At 46.9% G+C, this 13,303-nt stretch overlaps 1 protein-coding gene across 3 annotated transcripts in view; it reads left to right on the plus strand.

The window, feature by feature from the left end:
• Positions 1-13,303, plus strand: part of ACTN2 (actinin alpha 2) — a 65,165-nt gene that overhangs the window by 46,458 nt on the left and 5,404 nt on the right. For all 3 annotated transcript variants that reach the window (XM_044239412.1, XM_044239410.1, XM_044239411.1), the window contains 7 exons: positions 1,342-1,489; positions 3,066-3,216; positions 6,195-6,303; positions 7,232-7,372; positions 8,896-9,078; positions 11,887-12,021; positions 12,935-13,114. In XM_044239412.1, the coding sequence (XP_044095347.1) occupies positions 1,342-1,489; positions 3,066-3,216; positions 6,195-6,303; positions 7,232-7,372; positions 8,896-9,078; positions 11,887-12,021; positions 12,935-13,114 (1,047 nt within the window). The remainder of the gene's footprint in view (positions 1-1,341; positions 1,490-3,065; positions 3,217-6,194; positions 6,304-7,231; positions 7,373-8,895; positions 9,079-11,886; positions 12,022-12,934; positions 13,115-13,303) is intronic.

Raw genomic sequence — 13,303 nt, forward strand, 5'->3', positions numbered from 1 at the left:
GGGGTCCTGCTCCCCACCCACGGGGCCAGCCCCCCTCAGGCCTCCCTCCCGCCTCCTCACGTAACTGGGTTTTTGTGTCACTGAGGTAACTTGGCTCAGATGCGTCTTCTTCAAGTGACCTACCTGAAGGAACCCCCACGCGGGGCTCCCAGCCTCACCTGACTCCATTTTGTCTTTACCTCACAGCCAACCATCTGTGGTGACCTTGTTTCATTACAGTTGACCCTCAAACAACACGAATTTGACCTGCACGGGTCCACTTACATGTGGACTTTCTTCAGTAAATACAGGACAGTGCTATAAGCATATTTTCCTTTTGATTTTTTTGATCGCATTTTGTTTAGAATAAGAATATGGTATATAACACATGGGACATACAGCATATATGTTAGTCAACTGTCTACATTACCGGTGAGGCCTCTGGTCAACAGTGGGCTGTTAGTAGTAGTTTTGGGGGAGTCAAAGTTTGTACACTGACTTTCATCTGTGTGGGAGGTTGGCGCTCCTAACCCCTGTGTTGTTCAAGATCAACTGTCCTTGTTTCTTTTCTCCCCCGCATTCGTGCAAGCTCTCAGGGGCAGGGAATCTTAAAGGTATCATCTATTCTTCTTTAAAAGTCTCTTGCTGTCGTCCAGGAATTGGTTATTGATGGCGAGCTGGTTGGATGGTTGATTTGAATCGAGTCACTTAGAGGTATCATCTTTTGCAAGCCAGAAAATTAAAGCCTCTAAGCCTTTGTGCGCATCTGGAGAAGTATCAGGCATTTATTGACTGATGAGAAAAACCATATTAGTTTTAAAAAGGCCCTGGCAATAAGTAAGACCTTTCTTTTCTTTTTTAAAGAAATGTATTAGGGTATATGGAAAGCAGATTTAACATTATTTTTTCCTGGTTTTTTTTTTTTAATTATGTTAGTCACCATACAGTACATCATTAGCTTTTGATGGAGTGCTCCATGATTCATTGTTTGCGTAGAACACCCAGTGCTCTAAAAAATGTGCCTCCTTAATATCCATCGCTGGGCTACCCTGTCCCCCCATCCCCCTCCCCTCTGAAACCCTCAGATTGTTTCCCACATTTCCATAGTCTCTCATGGTTTGTCTCCCCCTCTGATTTCTTCCCGTTCAGGTTTCCCTTCCTTCCCCTAATGTCCTCCCTGCTAAGTAAGACCTTCCAGAGCCAAAACAGTGGAGTGGTTATTTGGGAGCAGGGTGAGGGGAAAGCAAGGAGATGAAAACACAAAAGAAAACCTGTCGTCAGACTCCTGGCAAAGGGGATTTTTAGAAAAGCGGGAGGCCGGAGGTAACAAACCTGCCTTTGCATGTGCTTGAATGCCTGCAGGACATTGCCGGCGCCTGGCAGAGGCTGGAGCAGGCAGAGAAGGGCTACGAGGAGTGGCTGCTGAATGAGATTCGGAGGCTGGAGCGCGTGGAGCACCTGGCGGAGAAGTTCAGGCAGAAGGCGTCCACGCACGAAACGTGGGCTTACGGCAAGTGCGCTGGCCTGGGGTTGGGTTTCAAGAGCATCAGCGTTGAGCCGTGGACAGAGCCACAGTGTGCAGCCTCCACATACCCCCGTCGGTGAACCTGTGGGCACAGGTGTCCCCGCCCCTCTCCGCGCTGCAGTCCCAGACCTAAATTTCTTCAGGAGGTGGGTGGGGAGACTTCTTTTCCAGTGGAGCAGATAATGTGCTTTTTCACAAAACGGCACTCGAAACGCATTCTTCCCACACTTACTTACATAAGTCCTGGCCTCCCCCTGTCTTTCCCCACTCTTGTTCCCTTCGATCCGCAAGTATCTGTTTATTCCCTGTCGGTCAGACAGCCCAGGCCCAGAGGCTAGGTTCTGCCACTAGAATGTTTAATGTTAAACGCCACGAAGCAACAGAATTTCCCATGTAGAAAATCTGCTTGGAAGGAGGAATGCAAGGGGTCGTTTTCTACAGTCTTATCCGCCTTATTTCACTCAGGTTTATCTACTTCTCTCAGATATGCAAACATATCTCTTTCCAAAGCTATGATACTATGATCCTGCATCTATATTTTTATGTTTTATTTTTTGCCTGCCTGCTCTTTGCTGAGGTAGAGGAACATAACATTCTCCCCACCACATCATCTGTTTTGAGGAAGGTCAGGGAGGTTCCCCTCATCTTTTGGTTCCTTTTTGCTTTGGTGGTGTTTGATCGTCGATATTGTCCAGTGAGAGGGCAAGAGGCACGGGTCTGCAGCCACGCAGGTCGGAGGCCCAGCTCTGACACTTCCCAGCTAAGAACTTTGTATGAGCTCCTCATGTGTCAGTGCCCCAGTGTCCTCTTCAAAGGGGGACACCAGGAACACCTCTCACATAGGCTTTGCATGAGGATGTAATGAGTTCACAGTATAAAGCACTTAAATCCATCTCTGGCACACAGGAAGTGCTATGTGTTGTTGTTAAATGTACGAACACTTGATTTCCATTTCCAGCTTCATAAAATTAAATTCTGAAAGGTCATCAACCAGGAAGAAATGTGAGTCCGTTTATAATCACAGCAGTTGCTTGATTCAGAAATATTTGTGGGGAAATAGGTGGAGGTTCAGAGAGAGAAACTTCTAGTATGGTCAGGAAAGAAACCACAGGCTATATTTAACCATAGAAAATACTTTCCAGAAAAAAGATATTTGGGGTCAAGGTTGAACTGAGGGCAGCCTAGGAGAGTCCAAGTGTCTTGTCTAACTATCCCAGGTAATTCTTGTGAACTAATAATTACTAACTTAACTAAGCATCACACTGGAAAATCAGGTACTTGTTACTTGGGATTATGAGGAATGCAAATCTGTTATTTAGCCTGGACTCAACGTACCTCTCCCCTCCCCCCAGCCATGTGTAGACACGAGCTTTTAGAACACAGAGGGACTTGGGCAATGTTAGCATAGTTAGAGCCTGGAAACCCATGACACCTGTGCCACTGTGTCTTTCCCCCTTCTCTTGGTTCTTGGGAATCAGAAGCATCAGCGAGAACTTTGCAGGTGCCAGGAAGCTGATGTGGGACATCAGAATATTCATACTCCCTTCTGCAACCCTTGCAGGCAAAGAGCAGATCTTGCTGCAGAAGGACTACGAGTCGGCATCTCTCACCGAGGTCCGGGCCCTGCTGCGGAAACATGAGGCCTTCGAGAGCGACCTGGCCGCCCACCAGGACCGGGTGGAGCAGATAGCAGCCATCGCACAGGAGCTCAAGTAGGTGCTGTCTGCCGTCCACAGGCGCTGCTGCACCCATGTGGCTGCCTGGCTCTACCCACCAAGCCCCCGGGCCATGGATACAGTGCAAGGATTCCCCTGGAGAGCTTCCCCAGAGCATTTCTAGGCAGGGCAAGGCTGGCCTGTACTCAGTTTAGGAAGAACCAAGCTGGAGGCCTCTGTGTTTCCAAGCAGCTCAACAGACAGACGTCAGCTTTGCTTCTCTGGATGGGCTAGAATTCCCGAGCCCTCCCATCCACCAGCACGCCCCGCCCCACCCCAGGCAGCTTGCTTCCAAGAGGGTTAGAAATGAGCATGAAGGACTGGGGTCCAGCTTGGAAAGGCTGCCTCTCCCAGGTTGGGGTACAGAACATCCACACACCAAACAGAAATGCCTGCCTTACCTCCCAGGAGGGCATACCTCGGCCCTGCTTTTTCTGTGTCATCTGATACGCGCAGTTTCTTTTGCATGCTCTCTGTTTTATGGGAGGGAACAGCATGAATAGAGTCCAGGCTGGTGTAAGCCCCAGGGGGCGTTCTCAGGTCCCACTTGTTGCCGGTACACCCTCTGGCTCTGGCCCACATCCGGGGAGACAACTCCCTGCAGTTTCTCGAAGCCTTTTTTCAAGACCTTTGCCCCCTTTGGATAAGTACCGATTTCATTCCCAACTCCCTTCCCCGTCATTGTAATCACAGATATACCTGCAGAAGTTTCAGAGCCTGAAATCACATAAGGATAACTGTCCCAGAATAATTTTTAGAAACACAAACATTTACTTTCCTATGTTAGATTTTCAGACTTCCGCGTTGCTCACTTTTGGGTAGAGCAAACTCATGGACTAACAGATACGGCCTCTTTTAAGACTATCCTATTCTTTTTTTAGCCTTGGTAAATATTAGCCTTGGTAATTAAACCCTTAATCATTTGTGATCTTCATAATCCAATTTGTACCCCAGATTTGTGGTCTTTACAAGAGCAAGCTTCTTGAATGTTGAGGGTGTGACTGCTTGTTAACAGCTGCAATTAAAGTAAGGGACGAACTAAACTCAAGCTATTTAATGCCCTATAACCAGTGAATAGTTTGGAATGGCTTTAAGTGTTGTCCGTAAAATTTAAGGAGTAGTTTTGTGGTATCTTCCTGGAATCTCCGGTGTCCGTTCTTCACACCGTCCAAAGAGCCACCACATACAAAACTTAAATCTGTGTTCATCTCAATGTATTCCTTCCTTGTTTTTTTACAAAATAATGAAATAATAAAAAAAATAAATCACAGTGCTCGTGTGGCTTGCCAAGTACGGAAAACCCAGTATGCCCAGTTCCACAAACCTTCACTCCTTGAGAGCAGCTATTTTTGGAACTCTCTGTGTGAACTTTGTATGAATTAGAGAAATGAGAAATGGATGTACCCCTAAAGGCCTGATGGGGAAGGGAGGGTTGTGGTCTCCATTGTGGGTCCATAGAAGGACCCCAGGTGGTGGTTTTTATTCTTTTCTTTCTTTTTTTTTTTTTAAAGATTTTATGTATTTATTTGACAGACAGAGATCACAAGTAGGCAGAGAGGCAGGCAGAGAGGAAGGGGGAAGCAGGCTCCCCACAGAGCAGAGAGCCTGATGATGGGCTCGATCCCAGGACCCTGGGATCATGACCTGAGCCGAAGGCAGAGGCTTAACCCACTGAGCCACCCAGGCACCCATTTTTTTTTTTAAAGATTTTATTGGTGGTTTTTAATTCTTGAAGTCTTTATTCTCCATGATATTTGCATTTTGAAGAGCAATAGCCTTTTCACTTTGTATTCAAGGCTGCTCGAGTTGTTGGTATGTTTTGTTTGGGGGGGGTGGGGGGTGTTACACCAAGGAGCTTAAGAAGCTAACAGCGGCTCAGTCACATGAAGGGTTCTATGCACATGGAAAGCTGCTTGTAAGCTGGATAGGCTTTACCCTCTGCACAAACCCTCAGCTCATGACCACAGAGTGTGTCCTTTGTTCAGTAGCAGAAGCAATAACATTTAGGACCTGAGAAGTTAGTATTATTTAAGAGGAAAAGAAAAGCACCTGGTAAACAACCATTGCCTTAATTCAAAGTCAATGGAAGAAATAAATAAGCATCAGCCTCAGGGGAATGGATTTTGTAGGATGGGTGGGAGGGAGTTTCCTTAAATTTGCCTTGTCTCTTTGGACTGTGTGTGAAGTCTCTCCTGAAGGTGTCTTTAAAGGTCTGTGAGCCTCTCGCTTTCGTCTTAACTTTTTGTCCCCAGAGATGAGAAGTGAACCTTCTAGCTGGGAATTTGTTTCAATGCCAAGTTCACCTTACAAAGATCCCATTAGGATGCATAGACCGGACTTGAGGGGAAAGAGGGTTTGCTTCGTAAGACATCGTGTTGTTCGTGGCGTCACACCAGTGGCATTAGACAAATCAGAAGTTCTGTCCAGAAGAGGAAGGGCTCTGGTCTGCTAGTTTTTCAAGATCCCTGCAGAGCTAGATGCCGCCACAGTGTCCCTTCTGGACCTGGCTCTCCACCCCAGCCCTGAAGCCCAGTGCCCTTCGAGGGGAGCCAAGGTCACGATGGGGTGCAAGCTGATACCTCCCTCCCCCTTGACTCACTTTGCTGCTCCAGTAGCTGTGGCTTTGGGCGGCCCACAGGCCTGTCCTCCAGGTCAGATGGTCGGCTTTGTTTACAGGTACACTGACACTTAAAAATAATACTCTTGGGCCGGGCCATAATGAAGTCAGCTTGGGGCACAGAGAAGACAGGACTTTTGACTGTATAGAAAACTGTTAGACCAGCAAGAGTTTTATTCATTCTTCCTGGAATCTGTCAAAGATCAATGATCATGTTTGCAATGGTGACAGTTAACAAAACCCTGAAATATCCTGCCACTTTTTCTTCAGATCTTAAAAAAGAAAAAGTCTGTTTGAGCCTGTGTCCATTTTCCTCATAACATCAGGGAAAGTTCATCTTTGTTTTCACTCCCTGCAGCGAACTAGACTATCACGACGCCGTGAACGTCAACGATCGGTGCCAGAAGATCTGTGACCAGTGGGACAGACTGGGAACGCTTACTCAGAAGAGGAGGGAGGCCCTAGAGGTGAAGCCTGGTGACCTGACTTCCCGTCAGCCACCTGTTGACATGAGATGTTTTCACAGAGGCTCTTGAATTAGAGTCCCTGTTATTAATTTTCCCTGCTTTTCTGTGGCATGTTGTGTCTAAAGCAAAACAGGTTGTCTCGTGAGAGGAGCCACCACAGAGAATATGAAAAATAAGAGAAAGTGGGAGATGCGAAGTGGGTAGCTTTGTCCCATAATTTATCCACAGAGCAAGGAAGCATACTTTTTTTTTTTTCAGTGAAGCGTAATTTTGAATTTTAAAAAAAAAACCAAAAAGAGAAATCCAGAGGTAGAAAGATTATGGTACAAACCCATTTTGTATCAGGTGGTGATTACAGGGCTCGAAACCATGTGCTTCCACATGCCCAGAGAGGCTAGGAGGATCTCTGTGTTAGATCCTGAAGTAGGATTTGAGAACGTTAAGCTGTAGTTCCTCTGTCTTCACTTAGGTCGGTGACTTCTGGGAAAGGTGTGAGGTGTGTGTTACCTAGAAGAGGAGGACAGTGTGTTGAGTGTTGTTACCTAGCATGGTTGGGGAATCAGAGCTGACCTTAAGGGTCCTATGTCAGTCGGAAGCCAGTGACTATATCTCCCCTATGGAGTCTCAGTTTTCAGAAAAGTAGCACAGAGCAGAGTACTCTCCTTTGAAAACAAGCCTATTCTGGATGTTATTAAATCTTTTTTTTTTTTTTTTTTTTTTTATTCAGAAGCCACTTCAGGGACCTGTAGGGCTCAGCCTAATCACGGAACACTGGCTAATCTTTTGTATACACATGCTGATGATGAGTGCATTGTGATTAACAAAATGTCAGATAACAGTTGTTTGTTCGGGAACCCGTGCTGCCATCTTTGGAGAGAATTTTTTGTATTTATCTGTGATAATGCTTCTCTGTTTAACTTCTCTCCAGAGAACTGAGAAATTGCTAGAAACCATTGATCAGCTTCACCTGGAGTTTGCCAAGCGAGCGGCTCCTTTCAACAATTGGATGGAGGGCGCCATGGAGGACCTGCAGGACATGTTCATTGTCCACAGCATTGAGGAAATCCAGGTACCTAACGCCCCAAACCCATGCCCGTACTGCGCTCGAGAGGAAGTGTCATTTTAAAAATGTGGAATTCTTTCGTTTTGCTTCTTACTAAGAAAAATGTAGCTAGGAAGCCCAAATAACCCTTGGGCCCTTAGCTTAAAAATGTGTGTACTAGGCTTGGTGGGGATAGAAAAGTTAACATCATCCAACAATGGTGAAGACATCTAAAAGGGCCTGTTCTTTAAAAAATTCTGTGGAGTCCTTGAGCAACATTGACATTTATGCCCTTAGATGGTATTTGTAGAAAGGTGTGAGTTTATTGGCTGCTGAGATAAGGACCTTGCAAATATTCGCATATTACTGTTTGTTGAGATCTATATAGTTTTGCTGGGTCAAAAACATAAGAAACCACAAAGCAGCACCTCCTATCTCCCATAACACCAGAATGCTCTGCTTCTGATTTCTTCCAGAACTTCAAAGTTGTAAGACTTCTGTAAGGAGTCACGTTAGGAAGGAGAGTTCCTCTCAAAGAGCGAGCACCTAGTCTACTGAGAGGCCAGTGTACAATGAATTTGATGTACAGTGGAATATTCAGGGAAAATACTTCTAAATTCTTCTTTCTGTAAAATAGGTAAATCATCAGAAAGAATCCAAATATGAAGGAAGGCTGAAGGTTGGAATTTGAACCCACACCTTCCTGCCAAGGAACATTCTGGAAGGGTTTACACCTGGGTGTAGGGGGAAATAAATTACTTTGTTGAACATTGCATGTTTTTGTGTGTGCGTTCTTAAGCAGAGGTTAGCAACCTAAAATCATTTATTTTTGGAATGAGTGAGACTTCTAAGTTTGCTGTGGAAGCCATACCTAATGCATGATATAGTTTCTTCCTTGGGTGTAAGGTCAGTCTCTCTATTGCAGCCAATCTCTTACAGTGAGTAAAGTGACTGTTAGCTAGGCACTGGAAAGTAGTTTGCCAGGCATCTACATAGACCAGAATCAAGGGGCTCCTGTCTTACACATTAGGGCCAAAGGATAGGTTTGATAAATGGAGGTTTTTAAAGCCTTAGGGGGAAAGAGTTGGTTTTCATGGCCTTCTCCTTTTGAGAAGTAGGGATGTATTTCTTGGTGGTCTTTAAGTATAAAGGCAGGAAATGGTAGTTTCTTTTGTTGGACTACAAAGGTAAGAGGTTAGAAAGGGCAACTGAGTTCTGTTTGTCAGTGGAGAGTAAAACACAGACAGTAGTTGGGGATCAAAAATTATGAAAGCAAACATTTTTTTTTTAAAAAGGAAATAGTTACTTTTTTTTTTTTTTGAAGACTTTGGATTCATAGCCATTAATTAGTCATCGTGGTTATCTTTTTTCCATTTCCAAGGAACCTGACTTTTGTGCACCAAACCACTTTCTGAAAACATCCAGAATTTGTTTTCCTCGCACAGATTCCTGCCCTTATAGAAGGCATACACACATGTGCAGAAGGGAACACCAAAACCTGTAGCATCCACACAACAGTAAAGTTTCCCCCACTTCTGTCTCTGGGTTAGAGTCTGATCACTGCTCACGAGCAGTTCAAGGCCACACTGCCGGAGGCGGACGGCGAGCGGCAGTCCATCATGGCCATCCAGAATGAGGTGGAAAAGGTGATCCAGAGCTACAACATCAGAATCAGCTCCAGCAACCCCTACAGCACTGTCACCATGGACGAGCTCCGGGCCAAGTGGGACAAGGTGGGTGACTGAGGCGGGCATTCCCAGAGCCAAGGCTGAGGGCGGACGTAAATACTTGGGGGAACTAGAGTGACTGAGCTGCACGGCGATCAGGGTTTCCGTTCACCCCGGCTTTCACAGCGTTGGAACCAGGCACACCTCTCATGGAGCAGATAAGAAGGGAGTTCCGGGGCGCCTGGGTGGCTCAGTGGGTTAAGCCGCTGCCTTCGGCTCAGGTCATGATCTCAGGGTCCTGGGATCGAGTCCCACATGGGGCTCTCTGCTCAGCAGGGAGCCTGCTTCCTCCTCTCTCTCTGCCTGCCTCTCTGCCTGCTTGTGATCTCTCTCTGTCAAATAAATAAATAAAATCTTTAAAAAAAAAAAAAAGAAGGGAGTTCCAAGGTGTGGTACAACACGAGAGACTTTCATGGGCTGAGGGGAGCAAGGAAGTCAGACTAGGCAAACAAATCTGGTTGGTTATTGCGAGGTTGCTTTCCTTCAGGGGGTGGCAGGCGTCTGTCCGGCAGATTATCTCAATGCGCTGATTAGGCAACTGACTGTTGATTCTGTTCCTGGGCAAACGGGAGCTGGAACTGAGTCTCGGATAGGTGACATGGGACTTAACCTGAGCGACTCCATTGGGAGAGTGTTGTCTTGTTTTTAACAGATGAAATATGTTAGACTCTTAAGTGCCATTGGGCAGCCTCTGATCTGTAAGGAGAGAAAGTAGACAGACATTTGGGTGGCTCGGACGGTTAAGCAGCTGCCTTTGGCTCAGGTCATGATCTCAGGGTCCAGGGATCGAGTCCGACATCGGGCTTCTTGCTAAGCAGAGAGCCTGCTTCTCCCTCTATTTGCCCCTCTCCTCTTTCCCTCTCTCTCTGACAAGTAAATTAAATCTAAAAAAAAAAAATAAAAAAAAAAAGTAGAAATATTTTTCCTTAAGGAAGATTTTATAAAATGTTGGCAAAATCAGTATAGGTTATGAGACTAATACCATAAGGGAAACTATTTTTAAAACCCCTACTGAAAATTTGGTGCACTCAAGCCAGTCTATAGTATGCACTCCATTAAACAATTTTTAGAATATGGGATAAGACAGTTTCCAAATGTGTGTTAATTTTAAATGCAGAAAAATTGCCTGAAAAACGGGGGAACTCAAGGACTCCTGCTGACGTGCTGCGTTTTAGATTTTGGGAAACTGTCCACAGATTTAATTATAGTCCACATGGGATCATTTAAGAGTTTTTGTCTCGTCCTTAAGAAAAAACTTATCCTCATGGTTTGAATTCGAGCGCAGTTATCTGCAAATGCTACTACAGAGTCCCTCGGAGTCAGTCCACCAGGTGGATCTGAGGTGGCTTGCTGTGAAAACACACGAGCAACAATTGTTCAGTTATCAACAGTGCAGAAGGGGAGAAGATCAGGTCTGGGGAGGAGAGAGGATTTCGGTTTTTTTTTTTGTTTTTTTTAAAGATTTTATTCATTCATTTGACAGAGATCACAAGTAGGCAGAGAGGCAGGCAGAGAGAGAGAGAGGGAAGCAGGCTCCCTGCTGAGCCGAGAGCCCGATGCGGGACTCGATCCCAGGACTCTGAGATCATGACCTGAGCCGAAGGCAGCGGCTTAACCCACTGAGGCACCCAGGTGCCCAGAGAGAGGATTTCTGAGAGGTGGGACCGACGGGCTGCATTTGAGCTTCAGACGTAGCTCAGGCCTTTTGACAACCATCTTGGAAACGAACATGTTGAGCTAAGTCTTCCTCCTGAAGAATAGGAAATAGGTCCTTTCTTAAAGTGGGACAAACATTTCTCCCAGCATGAAATTGAAGAGCAAAGTGGGCATGTGGATTTTTGTGAAAGGGACATTATGAACAATGACGTCTGTAGGAGCAGTTTTGCAGAAAATGCAAAAAAGAGGTCTGAAATAGTTCCTTTGTCTGTGGATTCAAAGGGAACTCAGGCAGGGCATGAAACTGTAAATCACAGGGTACAAACGGAATGAGAGAGGTGTAGGCTGGTGCAACGCTGTCCTGTGATCGCACGTTAGATAGGAGTTGAGCTCACGAACCTAAGCAGGGATCCTTAACTTTTTTGTGTCTTGGATCCTTCCGGCAGTCTGGGAGAGCCTGTGGGTCCCTTCAGATAAATGTATTAGTAAATTCCTAAAAACGTTTAAGGTGGCAACAGAAACAAATGATGTCAAAATATAGCCATTAAAATGTTTTTTAAAAGCTGCCGTATGGTAATGGCTGTGCTCCTGCACGGACACATTTTAAACCAGGGCCTAGCAGCAGATCTGGTCATTTCGAAGCAGGGATGAGTGTGCATGCTATTTTGAGAGGCAGGCAATAACTCCTGTTACATGAGACTGTCTGTGATTTTTTACTGTGATCAAGTCGCAGCACGGCTAAATATGACTGTGGATTTGCTGCCCACATTCATAATCGAAGGAAATGCTAACTTTCAGTTAGAGAGCATGAAAATAAAGATGTCAACTCTCCCTCACTCAAGTTCACAAATCCTCTGCGCTTTGGACTGGGCCCCTGAAATACCTCCCCAACCCCTCCACCCCACCCCACTCCTGGCTGCAGGGACCTCCTTGTCTTTAATGCAGGCACACTCCACCTTTCCACTGCATGGCCGCCAGGACTAGACCCAGCTCTCCCTCAGTTCCTATAGTAGGGGTGCTCGGTCTCCCTACTTCCCCTTTCCCCCACCCTCCCTCTGTCCGCCCCCCACTGCACTTTGGACCATAGGCACAAATCTTGGTCACACCCCTACAGGATGCAGGCTGGCCCCTAATCCCTGTGCCCTTGATCCCTGACAGGTGAAGCAGCTTGTGCCCATCCGGGATCAGTCCCTGCAGGAGGAGCTGGCCCGCCAACATGCCAATGAGCGTCTGCGGCGCCAGTTTGCCGCACAGGCCAACGCCATTGGGCCGTGGATCCAGAACAAGATGGAGGTAGGATGGTGCCTTTCCAAAGAGCTTCTTGCAGCCCTTGAAATGAGCCCCTGTGTTGACCTAACAGTGACCCCTCTTCTGCTTCTCTGCTTGTTGCCATGCTCAGTGCTGTGGGGGCCCTTCATGTCACACCGGGCTTTACTCCTTTGGGTCCCTGAGCTTGTGTAGCCTGTAGGCCTCGGTGCAGTGCATGGGGACCCTCCTGAAAGGGCGATGAGGCCGCTCTTGCTGCCATCTGTTCATTTGGACATTAAAAAGGATGTCGGAGCTCTTTCTTGGTGTTTAGTCTCTGTGGGACCTAGATTCTAAGCCCTCCATCCCTAAGGAGGACATGAGAAGAGTCACAAATGCTTTGCACTTTCAGAACATTTAAGGAAAAGTGATCTTGGAATGGCTCTGATTTCTGGGTTCTTTTTATCACTAAGAACAGCCAAGAGATACCCATTGCCCTTCGTGTGTTTCTCCCAACCTCCCTTTTGGTGATACAATATTACCTTTTTCCTTAAAGGGAGAAGCTGTAGGAATATGAAATTCTTTTGACCCTACAGTGGTCTTCAATCTGTCTGGCAGCTTCTCTCCTGCAGAACATCCCCCAGCCTCCTCCAGAACAGGGCAGCTCTGACCCAGGGAGCTTCCATCTGCAGCCGAAGAAGAAACGACTCTTCTCTTATCCCTCTTCTTGCTTTGCTGTTTCGGATCTCGGTTGATTCCCACCTCCCCCCAGCCACCTAGATGAACTAGAGCTAGAGCTACTGTCCCACCGTGGGACTGCGGTTTCCCACCACCCTGGAGAAAATCGGGGGACTCTAGGGGCTGTCGCATGCCGTCGTGACCTCGGTCGTGGATCCTGACTCGCACACGGCGGCCCCAGAGGCCGGCTCACCGGTTTGCCTCCCTCTGCTTGCCCCGTCAGGAGATTGCCCGCAGCTCCGTCCAGATCACGGGGGCCCTGGAAGACCAGATGAACCAGCTGAAGCAGTACGAGCACAACATCATCAACTATAAGAACAACATCGACAAGCTGGAGGGAGACCATCAGCTCATCCAGGAGGCACTGGTCTTTGACAACAAGCACACTAACTACACCATGGAGGTACACGGGCGCGGGGCTTTGCTTCCCGTTGTGACCGTGTCACCGCCTCTTGGGGTGCCACCCCACTTGTCTCTGTTCCGGGGGGAGGTGCTTCCCCATGGAGGTGAGGGATCTTCAAGCCTTCCCTGTCCCTCTATGTGGAAAAGCTCCATGAACTGTTTCAGGAGCTATGGAAGTGTTGGTTTTCAC

The sequence above is a fragment of the Neovison vison genome, chromosome 2 (genome assembly GCF_020171115.1).
Source record: "Neovison vison isolate M4711 chromosome 2, ASM_NN_V1, whole genome shotgun sequence".
NCBI classification, from domain to species: Eukaryota; Metazoa; Chordata; class Mammalia; order Carnivora; family Mustelidae; genus Neogale; species Neogale vison.